Here is a 22,970-nt window from a genome sequence, read left to right on the forward strand (position 1 = left end):
GGCACTTTGGACCACTTATTTTCTATCCAGGTATGATTCAACGTTCAACTAAATGGGCAAACTCTCATCCAATCAAAGCTCCATGATGTCAAAAATAGACACCAGTGACTATCCTTGATTGAAGACAATAATTATCTTACTAGAAGTACCAGCCTGTCTCCTTTGCCCAATACACTCTACATTTCCATGGATTGTGAATTATGTGATATCAACTTTGTGTACCCACCTGGAAATAAACTAAGTTATTGGTGTCATAGATTACATACAGGGAATACTTTTTCTTCTTTACTATTGTGGAAGTTTTAAAACATGGCCACAAATTCTATGATACTCCTCACATTGAGAAGGAAGGTCTCCATCCCCTCTACCTTGAATATGAGTGGGTTTGTTACTGCTTTGAACAAACACAGTACAGCAGAAGGGATACTACATGACATCCCAGGCTAGGTCATAAAAGGCCAGTAACTTCCATCTGGTTCCCTTAGAACACTCCCCATGAGCCCTGAACCACAATGTAAAAAGTTGGACTACCCTGGGACTACCAAGCTAGAGAGGCCAAATGTAGACATTCTCGTCAAAAGACCCGCTGAGCCCAGCCTTCCAGTCATCTCACTAAGGTGCCAGATATGTGAGTGAAGCTATTTTGGACTCTCCATATCACCCCACCTCCAAGGTGAATACCACCACATAGAGCAGAAGAATCTCTGAGCTGACCCCTGCATGAATTCCTGACCCATAAAACCATGAGATAAAATTAAATAGTTTTAGTTTAAGTCACCACGTTTTGGAATAGGGTGTTATGTAGCAATAGATAATTAGAAAAACTATTTCCAGTTTCACAAAGATAACACAAAAGTAGCCAATTGGGAAACATTGAGGAAGTTTGTCTTTGAATAAGAAGTGAACATGCCACTTCTAAAGAGAGTAATATGTGTCAAGCCTCTGTATGGATATTCAGCTGAGCCCTTGCATATGCAGGCACCCCAAGGATGATACAGGTGCCAGTTTTTCATGTTCCGCGGGGGATTTTCTTGCATAAGTAAGTGTGCCAGTAACTTCTCACAGTGTTCATAAGGCTACTATTTTTACGTTTGGCCCTGTCCCAGTCTAGAAAAGTAGTACATGGTTCACTTAAATTGGAGTCGAGAGTTTTCCTTAATCGCATTGGCAATACTGCTCCCTGTCTCCTACAACACAAATAGATACTCTGAACCTTTTCCTCTCTTTAACATTCATTGGTTATTATACTAATTTCTGCCAGAACATAGAGCTAGAAATGTAGGGAAATGTCACACTGAGGATTGGCTCTTCTTTCTTTCCCATTCAGCTTTACCTTTAAACTCCTTAGAAATATAATAATTACTCAGAAAAGCCCTTTTAAGTAAACTTGGCCTTTATTCCCTTTCTGATCACTGCATTCATTTTGTGAGCTCTCTAGGACAAAAGCTCCTGCCTACTATATCACAGTAGAAGCCCCAGCATAAGTGACATTCTAAACACATTAGTGAGTTTATCTAAAATCTGGTTCCGAATGAATAAAACCAAACTAGATAGGCCACTTACTAAAATAGAGATGGCATTCAATCCAGTAGTGAAGAATTGCTCAGGAATCTTTGATGGTTAACCAATTACCAAAAGAAGGCATTGAGGGTATACTGTTTTAGGTCATTCTTGGCAATCCTCAAAGAAAGACCTTACCATTGCCAACAGAGTCCCCTTCAGAGTTAGAAAGGCATCTAGGCAAGTCTCCTATCGTTAATCATACAGAAAGTCTGTTATCCAGACTTTTAAAGGTCACTTTCAGAGGTACTACAACCTCCCCCACTGTACTTTTTAAGAAATAAAAGCGGGGATGCTCCTCTTCATTTATTCCCTCCATAGTTTCCTCAACAATTTAAAATTCATTTATGAGAATGACTAGACATCTGCAGTTGTCACATGCTAGGGCTATGAACTTCCTTCATGTTCTACTAAAGCTTCTTTGGGCCTCTTTTTATAGCAATGATAAAAAGCTGTTTAACATCTACCATATTGAGGTACAGGAGTCCTTCTACCACAGTTCCAGGAAATGAGAGAGGTGCAGTCAAGCAACGATTCCTGGCATGTTGTAAAAGGCCTTCATTGAGCCTAACCTACACAGCATTCCTGTAATTAAATGGGAAATGGGGAGCCAATACTCAAGACATGACAGAAGAATTGAGGGAACAAAAGGGCACAACATAATTAAAGACAGAAGAAAATGAGTCAGTCCTGTGGAAAACAGCCAGCAAGTATGGTGAGAAAAACATCTCAAAAGGTGAATCCTTCTTCAATATTTTAGAGTTTTGTAATTGGGTAAATAAAAGAGATCAAGAAATAACTAGGGCTGAAGAGTTGTACAGCTGACATGTCTAGTGGTATCTGAATGAAATAGGGGTGAATGCCTTTGAGATCAACATCGGTAGCAGTCCACAAACTCTTATGACAGAAGAAAATATTTAGTAGAGTGTGGATTAGCTAGTGGGGCATCTAACAGGCTCTGGGAAAACTACCCATATTGGCCTCTCTTAACTATCATTAGAAGCAAATCTCTTAAATGAAGAAAATTCCCAAGTCAAATTTCCACAAGCCAAATCTTGGGGGCAACAAAAGATAACTAGAAACATTTATATAATCAGAGCTTTTTGCTATTATAAAACCCTACCATATTCATTTTATCATTTGGAGTACTTACAACAAACTTGGAAGGTGGGAATTTTTTCTCATTCTACATATAAAGGAAGAGAGACTAGAAGAAATAAAGTGATTAGTGTGAAGTCACAAATAAGTCAGTGGCACAGCCACTATTAGCACCTAAAGATCTAATTTCCCAGATTTAAGGGCCCTGCCTTCAATCCTAACTCTCTAGGAGCTGAGATGAAACGGTAGCAGTATTCTGAGAAGACAGTACCACCCTGTTGAAAAGGAAGAGTGATTACAGATTAAAGAACTCTTGCTATTGGAATAAATGGGTTTAACAAAACTGAGCTGCCAATACAAAGTCATCCAACGAGAGAAAGGGAAGATAGACCACTTTGTTGTCCTTGTTTCCACTTGACCCACATGCTCCTAATAAAAATAAATATTGACCAACATAGGTACTTCTACATTTAAGTCTCAGCTCTGGTGTGTGGCCAAGGACCTTCATTTTTAACAATTTCCCAGGTGACACTGGTGGTACAGGTCTAGGGACCACACAAAAAGATTATTTATTCAACTGTTAAAATAGAGTTCACAAAAAAATATAAATACTTAAGAATAAATCTAACAAAATATCTATAAGATCATTATGAGGAAACTATAAAACTCTGATGAAAGAAATCAAAGAAGGTCTAAATAAATGGAGAGATAACCCATATTCATGAATAGTAAGACAATATTTTTAAGATGTCAGTTTGTCCCATCTATAGATTCAATGCAATTCCAATCAAAATTCAAGCAATTTGTTTTGTGGATATTGATAAACAGGTTCTGAAGTTCATAACCTACTTCAACACTTACTACAAAGTTACAGTAATCAAGATAGTGTGGTATTGGCCCTTAACATTTTCCACAGAACTAGAACAAATAATCCTAAAGTTTATATGGACCCACAAAAGACCCAGAATTGCCAAAGCAAAACTGAGGAAAAAGAACAAAGCTGGAGGTATAAACCATCCAGACTTCAGACAACATTACAAACCTACAGTAATCAAAGCACCATGGTATTGGCACAAAAGCAGATATATAGATCAATGGAAAAGAACAGAGAGCCCAGAAATAAATCCACAGACATATGGTCATTTAATCTATGACAAAGGATGCAAGAATGTACAATGGAGAAAATACAGTCTCTTCAACAAGTGGTGTTGGGAAAACTGGACAGCTATGTAAATCAATTAAATTAGAACACTCCCTGACACCATATACAAAAATAAACACAAAGTGGTTTAAAGACCTAAATATAAGACATGGCACCATAAAATTTCCAGATGAGAACATAGGCAAAACATTCTCGGACATGAATCATAGCGATATTTTCGTAGATCAATCTCCCAAAGCAAAAGAAATAAAAGCAAAAATAAACAAATGGGATCTAATGAAACGTAAAAGTTTTTGCACAGCAAAGGAAACCACTGGCAAAATGAAAAGACAACCTATGGAATAGCAGAAAATATTTGCAAACAATGTGACCGACAAGGAGTTAACATCCAAATTATACAAACAGCTCATACAACTTAATACAAAAAAAAAATTAAAAACTGAAGAAAAGAACTAAATAGACATTTCTCCAAAGGCATACAGATGGCCAATAATCACAAGAAGAGATGCTCAACATCACAAATTATTAGAGAAATGCAAATCAAAACCACAATGAGGTATCACCTCACACTGGTCAGAATGGCCATCATTAAAAAGTCTACAAATAATAAATGCTGGAGAGGATGTGGAGAAAAGGGAACCCTCACACACTGTTGGTGGGAATGTAAATTGGTGCAGTCACCATGGAAAACAGTATGGAGGTTCCTTAAAAAACTAAAAATAGAGCTACCATAAGATCCAGCAATCACACTCCTGTGCATATATCCAGACAAAAATTAAGACTTTAATTTGAAAAGATACATGCACCCCAAGGTTCACAGAAGCACTATTTACAATAGCCAAGACATGAAAACAACCCAAGTGCACATCAACAGATGATGAAGATGTGATACATATATATATATATATACACACACACATACAGATATCAATATATATACACACACACATATATTTATATATAAACATACACATAATGGAATATTAATCAGCCATAAAAAAGAATGCAATATTGCCATTTGCAGCAACAGGGATGGACCTAGAGATTATCATACTAAGTGAATTAAGTCAGACAGAGAAAGACAAATATCATATGATATCACTTACATGTGGAAGCTAAAAAATAAGACAAATGAATCTATATACAAAATAGAAACAGACTCACAGACATAGAAAATAAACTTACAGTTAACAAAGGGGAATGGGAGTGGAGGAGGGATAAATTAGGAATATAGGATTAACAGATACAAGCTACTATATATACAATAGATAAGCAACAAGGATTTATTGTAGAGCACAGGGAGCTATATGCAGCATCTTGTAATACCTGATAATGGAAAATAATTTGAATATATATACATATATATATATATATATATGAATCACTTTACTGTTACACCTGAAACTAACACAATATTTAAATCAACCATACTTCAATAATTTTTTAAATTTTGTAAAAAAAAATTCTGTAATATTGCTGAACAAATAGACAAACAGATCAATGGAAGAGAATAGAGAGCCCAGATATAGATCCACACAAATATAGTCCATTGGTCTTTGCCAAAGAAGCAAAGGTAACTCAATGGAAAAAGGACAGCCTTTTCAGAAATGGTGATGAAACAACCAGACATCCTCATGAAAAAAAAAAAAAAAAGAATCCAGAGACAATCCTTACACTTTCTCAAAAATTAGCTCAAAAGGGGTCATACACCTAAAGGTATAAAATAGAATTATAAAACTCCTAGAAGATAACATACAAGAAAATCTAAATGACCTTTGGTTTGGTGCTGATTTTTTAGATTCAACCCCAAAAGCACGATCTATGAAAGAAATGATAATCTGGAATTCATTAAAATTTAAAACTTCTGCTCCACAAAAGACATTGTTAAGAAAATGAAAAGATAAGCCACAGAGTGGAAAATTCTTTGCAAAGCACATTTCTATCTTTTTTATTTATTTATTTATTTATTTTTTAATCAGTCATCAATTTTATACACATCACTGTATACATGTCAATCCCAATCGCCCAATTCAGCACACCACCATCCCCACCCCACTGCAGTTTTTCCCCCTTGGTGTCCATACTTTTGTTCTCTACATCTGTGTCTCAACTTGTGCCCTGCAACCCGGTTCATTTGGATCATTTTTCTAGGTTCCACATACATGCGTTAATATACGATATTTGTTTTTCTCTTTCTGACTTACTTCACTCTGTATGACAGTCTCTAGATCCATCCACGTCTCAACAAATGACTCAATTTCATTCCTTTTTATGGCTGAGTAATATTCCATTGTATATATGTACCACAACTTCTTTATCCATTCGTCTGCCGATGGGCATTTACGTTGCTTCCATGACCTGGCTATTGTAAATAGTGCTGCAATGAACATTGGGGTGCATGTGTCTTTTTGAATTATGGTTTTCTCTGGGTATATGCCCAGTAGTGGGACTGCTGGGTCATATGGTAATTCTATTTTTAGTTTTTTAAGGAACCTCCATATTGCTCTCCATAGTGGCTGTATCAATTTACATTCCCACCAACAGTGCAAGAGGGTTCCCTTTTCTCTGCACCCTTTCCAGCATTTGTTGTTTGTAGATTTTCTGATGATGCCCATCCTAACTGGTGTGAGGTGATACCTCATTGTACTTTTGATTTGCATTTCTCTAATAATTAGTGATGTTGAGCATCTTTTCATGTGCTTCGTGGCCTTCTGTATGTCTTCTTTGGAGAAATGTCTATTTAGGTCTTCTGCCCATTTTTGGATTGGGTTGTTTGTTTCTTTAATATTGAGCTGAATGAGCTGTTTATATATTTTGGAGATTAACCCTTTGTCCGTTGATTCGTTTGCAAATATTTTCTCCCATTCTGAGGGTTGCCTTTTCATCTTGTTTATGGTTTCCTTTGCTGTGCAAAACCTTTGAAGTTTCATTAGGTCCCATTTTTTTATTTTTGATTTTATTTACATTACTCTAGGAGGTGGATCAAAAAAGACCTTGTTGTGATTTTTGTCAAAGAGTGTTCTTCCTATGTTTTCCTCTAAGAGTTTATAGTGTCCAGGCTTACATTTAGGTCTCTAATCCATTTTGAGTTTATTTTTGTGTATGGTGTTAGGGAGTATTCTAATTTCATTCTTTTACATGTAGCTTTCCAGTTTTCCCAGAACCACTTATTGAAGAGACTGTCTTTTCTCCATTGTATATCTTTGTCTCCTTTGTCATAGATTAGTTGACCATAGATGCGTGGGTTTATCTCTGGGCTTTCTATCCTGTTCCATTGATCTATGTTTCTGTTTTTGTGCCAGTACCATATTGTCTTGATTACTGTAGCTTTGTACTCTAGTCTGAAGTCAGGCAGTCTGATTCCTCCAGCTCCGTTTTTTTCCCTCAGACTGCTTTGGCTAGGCGGGGTCTTTTGTGTCTCCATACAAATTTTAAGATGATTTGTTCTAGTTCCGTAAAAAATGCCATTGGTAATTGGATAGGGATTGCATTGAATCTGTATATTGCTTTGAGTAGTATAGTCATTTTCACAATATTGATTCTTCCAATCCAAGAACATGGTATATCTCTCCATCTGTTGGTATCATCTTTCATTTCTTTCATCAGTGTCTTATAGTTTTCTGCATACAGGTCTTTTGTCTCCCTAGGTAGGTTTATTCCTAGGTATTTTATTCTTTTTGTTGCAATGGTAAATGGGAGTGTTTCCATAATTTCTCTTTCAGATTTTTCATCATTAGTGTATGGGAATGCAAGAGATTTCTGTGCATTAATTTTGTATCCTGCAACTTTACCAAATTCATTAATTAGCTCTAGTACTTTTCTGGTGGCAGTTTTAGGATTCTCTATGTATAGTATCATATCATCTGCAAACAGTGACAGTTTTACTTCTTCTTTTCCAATTTGTATTCCTTTTCTTTCTTTATCTTCTCTGATTGCCGTGGCTAGGACTTCCAGAACTATGTTGAATAATAGTGGTGAGAGTGGACATCCTTGTCTTTTTCCTGATCTTAGAGGAAATGCTTTCAGTTTTTCACCATTGAAAATGATGTTTGCTGTGGGTTTGTCGTATATGGCCTTTATTATGTTGAGGTAGGTTCCCTCTATGCACACCTTCTGGAGAGTTTTTATCAGAAATGGGTGTTGAATTTTGTCAAAAGCTTTTTCTGCATCTATTGAGATGATCATATGGTTTTTATTCTTCAGTTTGTTAATATGGTGTATCACATTGATTGATTTGCATATACTGAAGAATCCTTGCATCCCTGGGATAAATCCCACTTGATCGTGGTGTATGATCCTTTTCATGTGTTGTTGGATTCTGTTTGCTAGTATTTTGTTGAGGATTTTTGCATCTATATTCATCAGTGATATTGGTCTGTAATTTTCTTTTTTTGTAGTGTCTTTGTCTGGTTTTGGTATCAGGGTGATGGTGGCCTCATAGAATGAGTTTGGGAGTGTTCCTTCCTCTGCAATTTTTTGGAAGAGTTTGAGAAGGATGGGTGTTAGCTCTTCTCTAAATGTTTGATAGAATTCACCTGTGAAGCCATATGGTCCTGGACTTTTGTTTGTTGGAAGATTTTTAATCACAGTTTCAATTTCATTACTTGTGATTGGTCTGTTCATATTTTCTGTTTCTTCCTGGTTCAGTCTTGGAAGGTTATATCTTTCTAAGAATTTGTCCATTTCTTCCAGGTTGTCCATTTTATTGGCATAGAGTTGCTTGTAGTAGTCTCTTAGGATGCTTTGTATTTCTGCGGTGTCTGTTGTAACTTCTTTTTCATTACTGATTTTACTGATTTGAGTCCTCTCCCTCTTTTTCTTGATGAGTCTGGCTAATGGCTTATCAATTTTTTTTATCTTCTCAAAGAACTAGCTTTTAGTTTTATTGATCTTTGCTACTGTTTTCTTTGTTTCTATTTCATTTATTTCCGCTCTGATCTTTATGATTTCTTTCCTTCTGCTAACTTTGGGTTTTGTTTGTTCTTCTTTCTCTAGTTTCTTTAGGTGTAAGGTTAGATTGTTTACTTGAGATTTTTCTTGTTTCTTGAGGTAGGCTTGTCTAGCTATAAACTTCCCTCTTAGAACTGCTTTTGCTGCATCCCATAGGTTTTGGGTCGTCGTGTTTTCATTGTCATTTGTCTCTAGGTATTTTTTTATTTCCTCTTTGATTTCTTCAGTGATCTCTTGGTTATTTAGTAACGTGTTGTTTAGCCTCCATGTGTTTGTGTTTTTTACGTTTTTTTCCCTGTAATTCATTTCTAATCTCATAGAGTTGTGGTCAGAAAAGATGCTTGATATGATTTCAATTTTCTTAAATTTACTGAGGCTTGATTTGTGACCCAAGATGTGATATAATCTGGAGAATGTTCCGTGCGCACTTGAGAAGAACGTGTAATCTGCTGTTTTTGGATGGAATGTCCTATAAATATCAATTAAATCTATCTGGTCTATTGTGTCATTTAAAGCTTCTGTTTCCTTATTTATTTTCATTTTGGATGATCTGTCCATTGGTGTAAGTGAGGTGTTAAAGTCCCCCACTATTATTGTGTTACTGTCGATTTCCTCTTTTATAGCTGTTAGCAGTTACCTTATGTATTGAGGTGCTCCTATGTTGGGTGCATATATATTTTTAATTGTTATATCTTCTTCTTGGATTGATCCCTTGATCATTATGTAGTGTCCTTCCTTGTCTCTTGTAACATTCTTTATTTTAAAGTCTATTTTATCTGATATGAGTATAGCTACTCCAGCTTTCTTTTGATTTTCATTTGCATGGAATATCTTTTTCCATCCCCTCACTTTCAGTCTGTATGTGTCTCTAGGTCTAAAGTGGGTCTCTTGTAGACAGCATATATATGGGTCTTGTTTTTGTATCTCATCAGCAAGCCTGTGTCTTTTGGTTGGAGCATTTAATCCATTCACGTTTAAGGTAATTATCGATATGTATGTTCGTATGACCATTTTCTTAATTGTTTTGGGTTTGTTTTTGTAGGTCCTTTTCTTCTCTTGTGTTTCCCACTTAGAGAAGTTCCTTTAGCATTTGTTGTAGAGCTGGTTTGGTGGTGCTGAATTCTCTTAGCTTTTGCTTGTCTGTAAAGCTTTTGATTTCTCCATCAAATCTAAATGAGATCCTTGCTGGGTAGAGTAATCTTGGTTGTAGGTTCTTCCCTTTCATCACTTTAAGTATATCATGCCACTCCCTTCTGGCTTGTAGAGTTTCTGCTGAGAAATCAGCTGTTATCCTTATGGGAGTTCCCTTGCATGTTATTTATCGTTTTTCCCTTGCTGCTTTCAATAATTTTTCTTTGTCTTTAATTTTTGCCAATTTGATTACTATGTGTCTGTCTCAGTGTGTTTCTCCTTGGGTTTATCCTGTATGGGACTCTCTGTGCTTCCTGGACTTCGGTGACTATTTCCTTTCCCATGATAGGGAAGTTTTCGACTATATTCTCTTCAAATATTTTCTCTGGTCCTTTCTCTCTCTCTTCTCCTTCTGGGACATCTATAATGCGAATGTTGTTGCGTTTAATGTTGTCCCAGAGGTCTCTTAGGCTGTCTTCATTTCTTTTCATTCTTTTTTCTTTAGTCTGTTCCGCAGCAGTGAATTCCACCATTCTGGCTTCCGGGTCACTTATCCGTTCTTCTGCCTCAGTTATTCTGCTATTGATTCCTTCTAGTGTAGTTTTCATTTCAGTTATTGTATTGGTCATCTCCGTTTGTTTGTTCTTTAATTCTTCTAGGTCTTTGCTAATCATTTCTTGCATCTTCTCAATCTTTGCCTCCGTTCTTATTCCGAGGTCCTGGATCATCTTCACTATCATTATTCTGCATTCTCTTTCTGGAAGGTTGCCTATCTCCACTTCATTTAGTTGTTTTTCTGGGGTTTTTTCTTGTTCCTACATCTGGTATATAGCCCTCTGCCTTTTCATCTTGTCTATCTTTCTGTAAATGTGGTTTTTGTTCCACAGGCTGCAGGATTGTAGTTTTTCTTGCTTCTGCTGTCTGCCCTCTGGTGGTTGCAGCTATCTAAGAGGCTTGATGGGAGGCTCTGGTGCTGGGTAGGGCTGACTGTTGCTGTGGCCGCAAAGCACATCTGATAAAGGACTGGCATCCAAAATATACAAAGAAATCTTAAAACTGAACAATAAGAAAACAAACAAACCAATTAAAAACTAGGCAAAAGACCTGAACAGACACCTCACCAAAGATGATCTACAGGTGGCAAATAAGCATATGGAAAGATGTTCCAAATCAAATGTCATCAGGAAAACACAAATTACAACAGCAAAGATATACCATTACACATACATATTAAAATGGGTAAAATCCAAAACACAGCCAACATCAAATGCTGGTGAGCATGTGGAGAAACAATAACTCTCATTCAAGGCTGGTGAGAATGCAAAATGGCAGTCACTTTGGAAGACAGTTTGGCAGTTTCTTACGAATCTAGAAATATCACACAATCTAGCAATTGGATTCCTTGGAAATTAATCAAAAGAGTTGAAAATTTACATCCACACAAAAATCTGCACAAAAATGTGTATGGTAGGTTTTTCATAATTGCCAAAACTTGGGAGTAACCAAGATATCCTTCAATAGGTGTAGGGATGAACAAACTGTGGTACATCCATATGATGGAATATATATTATAATATATGCGTATATATTATTCAATGGCAAAATGAAATGAGCTATCAAGCCATGAAAAGACATAGAGGAACTTTAAATGCATATTGCTAAGTCAAAGGAGCCAATCTGAAAAGGCTATATACTGTATGACTCCAACTGTATGATATTCTAGAAGAGGCAAAACACAGTAAAAAGATCAGTGTTTGCCAGGGGTTTGGATGTCAGAGAAGGAAGGGGGAATCACAGGGGATTTTTAGGGCCATGAAAATATTCTTTATGATGAACCTTTGAAGGTGAATATATGTCATTAAGCATTTGTCAAAACCCATAAAATATTCAATAAAGAGTGAACCCTAATGTAACTATGGACTTAATAATATTGCGTTGATGTTGGTTCATTAACTGAAACAAATGTACCACACATGCAAGATAATAATAGAGGAAACTCTATGGGGAGGTGTGGGGGAAGAAAGGGAGTACAGTTTACCCTTGAACAGTGCAAAGGTCAAGGGCACTGACCCCCACACACACACTGTGCAGTGAAAAGTCTGCATATAACTTTACAGTCAGTCTTTCAGTATCTGAGGTTCCACAACAATAGATTCAACTGAACTCAGATCATGTAGTACTGCAGTATTCGTTGAAAAGCACCCACATATAAGTGGACACACACAGATCAAACCTGTGTTGTTCAAAGGGCAACTGTATATGAAATCTCTCTGCACTTTCCACTCAATTTTTCTGTAAAACGAACACTGCTCTAAATATTAAAGTCTATTAATATTAATAAATTAGACTTTAAATGTAAGGAAAAAAGTTTTCACATAGATTTAAATAAAGCAACCATATGTCAAATATAAAGCCCACATTATTAATTCTAAAAGCACATAAACACAATAATAAATAGATAATTTGTTTAAGAACACTAAAGACCACAATTTTTGTCAACATGTTCAACAGTCGAATTTAATGTCCTCTGAAATCTTATCTCACTGAAATGAATAGACTAATTTCCCTCTACCTAATGCTAAACTCTCAGGATGGGAACTTGAGATAGAATAACCAGATCGATTCCCTGTCTTTACAGTACCCAGGTAATGATGAGACAGAAACTGAAACAACATAGTGTCACTCCAACCAATGAGGACAAGAAAAATTCCCAAGATCAGAGATGATCTTGGTTCTAGGCCCAGTGTTAATGACCTACCATCATCATCCTCTCGTTTTCTACTTCGTTGAGCAATTCGGCAAATTCCTTGAAGGATTCGGCTGAAATGACAGAATAAAAGATAAACCAAATTAATCATGGTACTTAATAGGCAAGTGGGCAGAAATCTATGGGACAAGAGGTAGAGACCAGTGCCCCAAGACGATGTGGGCACTAGAGGAAGGTGTCAAATCTAAGGACAACAGAAGAAGGAGTTCAGCACCTGCTGCATATTTATTTCCTTTTTCTTCTTTTGTTTTTGTTCTTGTTTTTGTTTTGCTAATGCTCCTACCCCAATTTTTTTCCTCCAGTTGTACTGAGATATAATCAACATATAACACTGTATAAGTTTAAGGTGACTTTGGAAAACGCTAAAAAAAAATAAATGAGCATAAGATTTTTAAAAAGTTAAACATAGAGTTACCACATGATTCAGCAATTCCATGCCTAGGTATATTCCTTAAAGAACTGAAAACATATCCACACAAACAATTATATACAAATGTTGTTGACTGCATTATTCGTAATAGCCAGTAAATGGAAAGAATGAAAGTGTTCTTCAATCGCTGAATGGTTAAACAGTTGTGATACAGCTATACAATAGAACAATGTGTGGCAATGAAAAGAAACAAAGGATTGATACTCAGTACAACACAGAATAACTTTGAAAACATTATGCTCAGTGAAAGAAGCCAGTCACAAAAAGCCACATATTGTATGATTTTGTTTAAATGAAATGTCTAGACTAGGCAAATCCAGAGAGACAAGAAGTAAATCAGTGGTTCACTGAATGTAGGGGGAAGGTGGGAATGGGGATTGATGCTAATGGGTTTGTGGTTTCTTTGGGGGTGTGAAAATGATCTGGAATTGTATTGCAGCAATGCCTGCACAACTCTGTGAATATACTAAAAGCCACTGAGTTGCACACTTTTAAATGGTGCATTTTATGTGTAAATAATATCTCAATTTATAAAATAATGTAATCATTTAGCCAAAGCTCACTGAGAGCCATCCTTAGTATTGTTGAATTTTGAATTTTTTTACCTCATGAATAATGAAGCCTGATTCATTTTAAAAGCCTAGATTCCGGTAGTAGCAGCTCCTCCCATCTCTGTTTGATCATCTATTCAGATGTTATTTAGTAACTTATTCTTTGGTTACCTCCACCTGGAGGTGTGGGCAGTGTGAGAGTGGCAAGACCTTAGCTCTGGCAGCAAGATGGATCTGAATTTGAAACCTAGTTCTGCCATTTATTTTCTGTGTGACCTTGAACACGTTGCTTAGCCTCTTCTGAGCCTTAGTTTTCTCCTATTCAAATTAGGGATAATTACATGTTCCTAACAAATTTATTGTGAGGATTAAACCCTGAGTCAAAAGGCTTGACACAATTATATTTCACGAAGTCAAACTTTTCCTTTAAATGTTCCTATATTATATGCACTTGTGACATTTCCTTTAGAGGCAAACTGATCTTACCCGGAAAAGTGCCAGAATAACAAAAATATACCTCTGACTCCTTTTGTAGCATAAAGTATTTAGAGACAGGAGATCAGTGAATATTTTCATCTTTTCCTATTTACTCTTTCTGATTAGGGTATTTTTCTTCTTTATGCTGAGTTTGAGCTTTTAATTTGCCGTGTTTGCAACAGTGACTTTCCTGAGTGTGTGCAGCAACTTAATCCTCAGAAGAAAGAAATGCCATTGTCTGATGCCCTGTATTGATCGTGAACTTAGCTTCCTTGGTACTAGGAATGCTGGATTAGTTGTCTAGCTCTCTTAGGCAGAAAAACCTATTTTTGATTTAAAATATTAATATGAATGCATTTGTTTTTCTAGGCTTTCAATATCTTCTCTTTAATTCATATACCATTTGAGAATATACTTCCTATTTGTGGTAAAATGTTAGGGACTTCAAAATAGTAGTTATTAGAGTTTGAAGGGATACAAAAGAATATTTAGCTTATCTATATATGTATAAATTGAAGTCCAAGGAGGGAGAAGTGACTTGTCCAGTCACCTTTCCAGTAAGTGGCAGAACTGACACTAGAAGAACAGAAATTTGCGATGGGGGAGAAGGGATAATGTTTATTATCTACTATGTGTTGGCACTCTACATTTACCTTCTTAAAGATTTAGTCCTTACAACAACACTCTCAGGTATATCATCATGCCTACCTGACAAGTTAGGCAACTGAAGCCCAAAGGGGTCAAGTCACTCATCAAATATCACATAGCAGGAAGATGATAGAATGAGGCTAAAAATCCGGGTCTTTCTCTCTCTAAAAGTCATACTCCTTATATTTCTCTATCCTGTCCCCTAAACTAGAATCCTCCTCATCTCTTAGCACATCTATTGTTCTTTCTAACATACCACATGCCTTTCGTATCTACAGTGCCACAAAAGCTCTTCAGGAACCCAAGGAGAAACAAAACCAGAATGCAGGGAGATGATTTTAGGATTAATATGAAGGAAAAGGTTTTAATGGATACTGAAAGTGAGAAATGGCCTGCCTCAGGAGAGAGTGCGCCCCTGTCATTTAGGGTGACTAACAGTCCTGGGCAAACAGGTACTGGAGGTTTTCCTGGAATGTGGGTTGTTCAGTTTTATAACTGTGATAGCCCTGGGCACACCTAGACAAGTTGGTTACCACTATTGTCACTAGAGGTGTGTGAGCAGGATGGCTGCTAATGGTGGCTGTTGCATGAAGAGTTGTTTACGACCATCTGAGTCCCCTCTGTTACTATGGACCAATATATATATATTGTTGTTTTTGTTTTTGGAACTATTGTCCAAATCCTGATAAAACTGGGTCAAGGAACTGGTAGTGAAATATAATAAGAAAAGGACAAAAGTCAATAATTTTTTTAAAATATTTAAAGTTAAAAAATTAAAAATTTTAAAAAGTAATAACAAGAGACTAGCTGGGGTTTACTGCTCTCTGTACTACAAAAACATAGTTTTGTTGTTGTCATTTTCTTTGTTCAACCATTTTTTTTGTTCAATATAAGAACACACTCTCAGGTAATTAAGCTTTATTTCCTAACTCAACCTCTGGGTGTGCACTTCAACAATTGTATTGTGTCACAACAACTAGGCTTTTTGACACTTAGCAGGTGAATCTGGGTTTAATTGTTATGAGGAGGGATGAAGCATTGTTATTTAAGTTCCCTAGATTATTCTAACGTGTAGCCAGGGTTGAGTATGTCTGCCTTACATTCAAGAAGGAACAAAAGTAACATTTTTTAAAAGGCTTTTCTGTGTGCTTGGAGCTGTGCATGTATTATCTTATTTAATCATGAAACAATCCTGTGAAATAGGAATTATTATTTCTAGGTAAGGAAAGTGGGACTCAGAGAATTTGAGTTAACTTGCCAAAGGTCACAGAGCTAGTAAGTCATATGTGCTTTTTATTCAAACACAGTGCTTCTAACACAAGGAAAATGACACTTAACACTTTATAAAATCTGCTGGAAACTAATTTTTTCATTCTATATCCATAACCACTCTGAAGTAACAATTAGTAATATCCTCATTTTATGGGTGAGGAAATTGAGGCATTAAATGGATAAATTGAGAGTAATTTGTCTAGGTTGGTGAGTAGTGTGGAGTAGGGAACCAAACTCAGTTCCCAGGATTCTTGCACCATTTTTCTTTACAAAGCACATCCATTACACCTCCCCCAATCTTTGCTTGTCTATGAAATGAGAGAAATCCTAGCTACTCCTAAGGGTGGCTGTGAGGATTAAATGAAATATCAGATATGAAAGAACTCTCAGAAAACTACAGGCCAATATCCCTGATGTATATAGATGCAAAAATTCTCAAAAAAATACTAGTAAGCAGAATTCAGCAGTACATTAAATGCACAATACACCGTGATCAAGTGGGATTCATCTCTGGGATGCCAGAGTAGTTTTACATATGAATATCAATAAAACTGATATATCACATTAATAGAATGAAAGACAAAAATTATGTTCCTCTCAATAGGTACAGAAAAAGAATTTGACAAAATACAACATCTGTTTGTCATTAAAAACTCTCAATAAATTAGGTACAGAAGGAACATACCTCAACATAATAAAGGCCATGTATGGCATGCCCACTGCTAACATCATACTCCATCGTGAAAGTCTGAAACTTTTCTTCTAGGATGAGGAACAAGACAAGGGTGCCCACTCTCACCACTCCTATTAAACACAGTCTGAAAGTCCTAACCAGAGCAATCAGGCAAGGAAAAGAAATAAATGGCATCAGAATTGGAAAGGAGGAAGTTAAGTTGTCTTTATTTGCAGATGACATGATTTTATATATAGAAAATCCTAAAGATTCCACCAAAAAACTGTTAGATATAATCAACAAATCCAGTAAAGTTACTGGATAGAAACCAACACACAAAATTCAGAAGAATTTCTATACACTAACAATGAGTTATCTGAAAAAGAAATAAAGAAAATGATCCCATTTACAATAATATCAAACAATAAAATACGAAGGAATAAATTTAACCGAGAAAGTAAAAAATCTCTACACTGAAAACTAAAAGAAACTGCAAAAAAAAAAAAGAAAAAGACACAAATAAATGGAAGGACATCCTGTGTTCAGGGATTGGAAAAATTAATATTGTTAAAATGACAATACTACCTAGAGACATCTATAGACTCAATGTAATCCCTATCAAGATCCCACTGGCATTTTTTTACAGCAGTAGAAAAATCAGTTCTAAAATTTGTGTGGCACCACAAAAGACCACAAATAGCCAAAGTAATCCTGAGAAAGAGGAACGAAGCTGAAGACATCACACTTCCTGATTTCAAACTATATTTTAAATCTATAGTAATAAAAACAACATGGCATTAAAAACAGACACCTATGGGACAAATCTGAGAGCCCATAAATAAACCCACGCCAACACTGGACGAGAGAGCCAAGAATACTCAATGGAGAAAAGACAGTTTCTCCAATAAATGGTGATGGGAAAATTGGATATTCACATGTAAAAGAATGAAACTAGACCTTATCTTACACCACTCACAAAATTTAATCTGTAATGGATTAAATATCTAAATGTGAGACTGAAGCCACAAATCTCCTAGAAGAAAATATAGGGGAAAAACTTCACAACATTGGTCTTGGCAATGAGTTTTTGGATGTGACACCTAAAACACAAACAACAAAATTAAAAAATTCACAAGTGAGACTACATCAAACTAAAAAGCTTCTGCACAACAAAAGAAATGACTAACGAAATGAAAAGGCAACCTGTGGAATGGGAGGTAACATCTGCAAATCCTATATCTAAAAAGGGAGTAATATCCAGGATATATAAAGAATTCATCGACTCAATACCAAAAACAAACAAATAATTCAATTAACAATGTATGAAGGAGCTGAATAGACATTTTCCCAAAGAAGATATTGAAACAGCCAACAGGTATATGAAAAGATGTTTGGAGTCACTAATCATTAGGAAGAAGCAAATCAAAACCATGATGAGATATCAACTCATGCTTCTTAGAATGACTAGCATTAAAACAATAAAAGATATAAAGATTGGAGACAAGATGGCAGAGTAGAAGGACTTGAGCTTACTTCCTCTCATGATAACACCAAAATCACAACTAACTGCTGAACAACAAGAAAAAAAGACTGGAACTTACCAAAAAATATATTCTACATATAAAGACAAAGAAGAAACCACGAGATGGTAGAAAGGGCACACTCACTATACAATCAAATCCCATACCAACTGGGTGGGCAACCGACAAACTGGAAAATAAATATACAGCAGAGGTTCTCCCACAAGAGTGAGAGTTTGGAGCCCCACATCAGTCTCCCAAGTCTGGGGGTCAGGCATCAGGAAGAGAGCCACAAGAGCATTTATTTGAAGTCCAGTAGAGCTGAATCACAGGAACACCACAGGACTGGGTGAAACAGAAATTCCACCCTTGGAGGGCACACACAAGGTCTTGTGTGCACAGGGACCCAGGAAAAAAGCAGTGACTTCGTAGGAGCCTGGGCCAGACCTACCAGCTAGTCTTGGAGGGTTTCCTGGGGAGCTTGAGGGTGGCTGTGGGGGAAAAGGACACTGGTGGTGGAAGTACCAGGGAGTACTCATTGGAGTGAGCTCTCCTGGGGAGGCCAAAATTTTGTCAGCAAGACCTGATCCTACCAAACATGCTGTAGGCTCCAGTGCTGAGATGCATCAGGCCAAAGAACCAGCAGGGTAGGAACACAGCCCCACCCATCAGCAGACAGGCTGCATTAGGTCTTCCTGAGCCCACAGCAGCATCTAAACACACCCCATTACATGGCCCTACTCAACAAAGGGACAAGACCCAGCTCTACCAACCAGTGGACAGGCACAAGTTCTCCCCCACCATTATAGGGGTCCCATAAGGAGAAGAGAGAGAGAAAAGGCCTGAGAAAATAATTGAAGAGATAATAGCTGAAAACGTCAATAACATGGGAAAGGAAATAGTCACCCAAGTTCAGGTAGCACAGAGAGTCCCAGGCAGGATAAACCCAAGGAGGAACATGCTGAGACACATAGGAATCAAACTGAAAAAAACTTAATGAAAGTGTGAAAATATTAAAAGGAACAAGGGAAAGGCAACAAATAACATACAAGGGATTTCCCCATAAGGTTATCAGCTGATTTTCAGCAGAAAATTTGCAGGCCAGGAGGGATGGAAGGCTCTCATTCAGATTTTACAGAGAAATCAAAAACTTTACAGAGAAACAAAAGCTAACGCAATTCAGCACCACTACACCATCTTTAAAACAAATGCTAAAGGAACTTCTCGAGGCAGAAAAGAAAAGGCCAAACTAGAAAGAAGAAAATTATTAATGGGAAAGCTTACAGGTAAAGGCAAACATACAGTAATGGTAGCAAATCATCCACACACAAATAAGATATCAAAACCATCGATCATGAGGAGAGTACAAATGCAGGACACTGGAAATGAATTTGAAATTAAGAGACCAACAACATTAAAAAATCCAGTATATATATATAGACTGCAATACCAAAACCTAATGGTAACAACAAAACAAAATTCTATAATAGGGATGGAGAGGAGAAGATGGTGGAAGAGTAAGAAGCGGAGATCACCTTCCTCCCCAAAGATACATCAGAAATACACCCACATGTGGAACTGCTGCTATAGAACACCCACTGAACGCTGGCAGAAGACGTCAGACCTCTTAAAAGGCAAGAAACTCCCCACGTACCTGGGTAGGGCAAAAGAAAAAAGAAACAACAGAGACAAAAGAATAGGGATGGGACCTGCACCAGTGGGAGGGAGCTGTGAAGGAGGAAAGGTTTCCACACACTAAGAAGTCCCTTCACTGGCAGAGATTGCAGGTGGCAGAGGGGGGGAGCTTTGGAGCCACGGAGGAGAGCACAGCCACAGGGGTGCGGAGGGCAAAACGGAGAGATTCCCACACAGAGGATCGGCACAGACCAGCATTCACCACCCCGAGAGGCTTGTCTGCTCTCCCGCCAGGGCGGGCAGGGGCTGGGAGATGAGGCTCGGGTTTCAGTCGGACTGCAGGGAGAGGACTGGGGTTGGCGGCGTGAACACAGCCTGAAGGAGTTAGTGCACCACAGCTAGCCAGGAGGGAGTCCGGGAAAAGGTCTGGAGCTGCCAAACAGGCAAGAGACTTTTTCTTGCCTCTTTGTTTCCTAGTGCACGAGGAGAGGGGATTCAGAGTGCCACCTAAAAGAGCCCCAGAGACGGGCGCGAGCCGCGGCTATCAGCATGAACCCCAGAGACGGGTATGAAACGCTAAGGCTGCTGCCGCCGCCACCAAGAAGCCTGTGTGCAAGCACAGGTCACTATCCACACCGCCCCTACCGGGAGCCTGTGCAGCGCGCCACTGCCAGGGTCCCTTGATCCAGGGACAACTTCCCCGGGACAACGCATGGCATGCCTCAGGCTGCGGCAACGTCACGCCAGCCTCTGCCGCTGCAGGCTCGCCCCACATCCGTACCCCTCCCTCCCTCTGGCCTCAGTGAGCCAGAGCTCCCGAAGCAGCTGCTCCTTTAACCCCGTCCTGTGTGAGCGAAGAACAGACACCCTCAGGTGACCTACACGCACAGGCGGGTCCAAATCCAAAGCTGAACCCCAGGAGCTGTGCGAACAAAGAAGAGGAAGGGAAATTTCTCCCAGCAGCCTCAGAAGCAGAGGATTAAAGCTCCACAAACAACTTGATGTACCCTGTATTTGTGGAATACATGAACAAAAAACGAATCATCCCAAACTGAGGAGGTGGACTTTGGGAGCAAGATACATTATTTTTTACCCTTTTCCTCTTTTTGTGAGTCTGTATGTATACGCTTCTGTGTGAGATTTTGTCTGTATAGCTTAGCTTTCACCATTTGTCCTAGAGTTCTGTCCATCCATTTTTTGTTTTTTGTTTTTTTACTTAAAAAATTTTTTTTCTTATAATTATTTTTTATTTTAATAAGTTTATTTTAATTTATCTTACTTTATTTTATTTCATTTTATTTTACCCTATTTCTTTCTTTCTTTCTATTTTTTCTACCTTTTATTCTGAGCCGTGTGGATGAAAGGCTCTTGGTGCTCCAGCCAGGAGTCAATGCTGTGCCTCTGAGGTGGGAGAGCCAACTTCAGGACACTGGTCCACAAGAGCCCTCCCAGCTCCACATAATATCAAATGGCGAAAATCTCCCAGAGATTTCCATCTCAATGCCAAGACCCAGCTTCACTCAACGACCAGCAAGCTACAGTGCTGGCCCCATCCATTAGCAGAGAGGCTGCCTAAAATCATAATAAGGCCACATACACCCCAAAACACAACCCAGACGTGGACCTGCCCACCAGAATGACAAGATACAGCCTCATCGACCAAAACACAGGCACTAGTCCCCTCCACCAGGAAGCCTACACAACCCACTAAACCAACCTAAGCCACTGGGGAGAGACAACAAAAACAACAAGAACTACGAAACTGCAGCCTGTGAAAAGGAGACCCCAAACACAATAAGATAAGGAAAAAGGGAAGACAGAAAAACACACAGCAGATGAAGGAGCAGGGTAAAAACACACCAGACCTAACGAATGAAGAGGAAATAGGCAGTCTACCTGAAAAAGAATTCAGAATAATGATAGTAAAGATGATCCAAAATCTTGGAAACAGAATAGACAAAATGCAAGAAACATTTAACAAGGACCTAGAAGAACTAAAAAGGAACCAAGCAACGATGAAAAACACAATAAATGAAAATAAAAATACTCTAGAAGGGATCAATAGCAGAATAACTGAGGCAGAAGAACGGAGAAGTGACCGGGAAAATAAAATACTGTAAATAACTACTGCAGAGCAGAATAAAGAAAAAAGAATGAAAAGAACTGAGGACAGTCTCAGAGACCAATGGGACAACATTAAATGCATCAACAATCGAATTATAGGGGTCCCAGAAGAAGAAGAGAAAAAGAAAGGGACTGAGAAAATATTTGAAGAGATTATAGTTGAAAACTTCCCTAATATGGGAAAGCAAATAGTTAATCAAGTCTTGTAAGCACAGAGAGTCCCATACATGATAAATCCAAGGAGAAACACACCAAGACACATATTAATCAAACTATCAAAAATTAAATAAAAATAAAACATATTAAAAGCAGCAAGAGAAAAAAAACAAATAACACACAAGGAAATCCCCATAAGGTTAACAGCTGATCTTTCAGCAGAAACTCTGCAAGCCAGAAGGGAGTGGCAGGACACATTAAAGGTGATGAAGGAGAAAAACCTACAACCAAGATTACTCTACCCAGCAAGGATCTCATTCATATTTGATGGAGAAATTAAAAGTTTTATAGACAAGCAAAAGCTGAGAGAGGTCAGCACCACCAAACCAGCTGTACAACAAATGCTAAAGGAACTTCTCTAGGCAAGAAACACATGAGAAGGAAAACACCTACAATAACAAACCTAAAACATTTAAGAAAATGGGAATAGGAACATACATATCGATAATTACCTTAAATGTAAATGGATTAAATGCTCCCACCAAAAGACACAGACTGGCCGAATGGATACAAAAACAAGACCCGTATATATGCTGTCTACAAGAGACCCACTTCAGACCTAGGGACACATACAGACTGAAAATGAGGGGACGGAAAAAGATATTCCATGCAAATGGAAATCAAAAGAAAGCTGGAGGAGCAATTCTCATATCAGACAAAATAGACTTTAAAATAAAGACTATTACAAGAGACAAAGAAGGACACTACATAATAATCAAGGGATCGATCCAAGAAGATAAAACAATTGTAAATACT

At 37.7% G+C, this 22,970-nt stretch overlaps 1 protein-coding gene across 7 annotated transcripts in view; it reads right to left on the minus strand.

Annotated features, from left to right (window-relative positions):
* Positions 1 to 22,970, minus strand: part of OPHN1 (oligophrenin 1) — a 630,165-nt gene that overhangs the window by 373,430 nt on the left and 233,765 nt on the right. For 5 of the 7 annotated variants that reach the window (XM_082444939.1, XM_082444938.1, XM_082444940.1 and 2 more), the window contains one exon: positions 12,660 to 12,721. In XM_082444939.1, coding sequence (XP_082301065.1) covers positions 12,660 to 12,721 — 62 coding nt within the window. Of the gene's footprint in view, positions 1 to 12,659; positions 12,722 to 12,882; positions 19,789 to 22,970 lie in introns of those variants that run through there. The other 2 variants (XM_082444943.1, XM_082444942.1) reach the window with 2 other exon arrangements.

This window comes from Balaenoptera physalus (assembly GCF_965194825.1).
Source record: "Balaenoptera physalus genome assembly, chromosome: X".
NCBI lineage: Eukaryota > Metazoa > Chordata > Mammalia > Artiodactyla > Balaenopteridae > Balaenoptera > Balaenoptera physalus.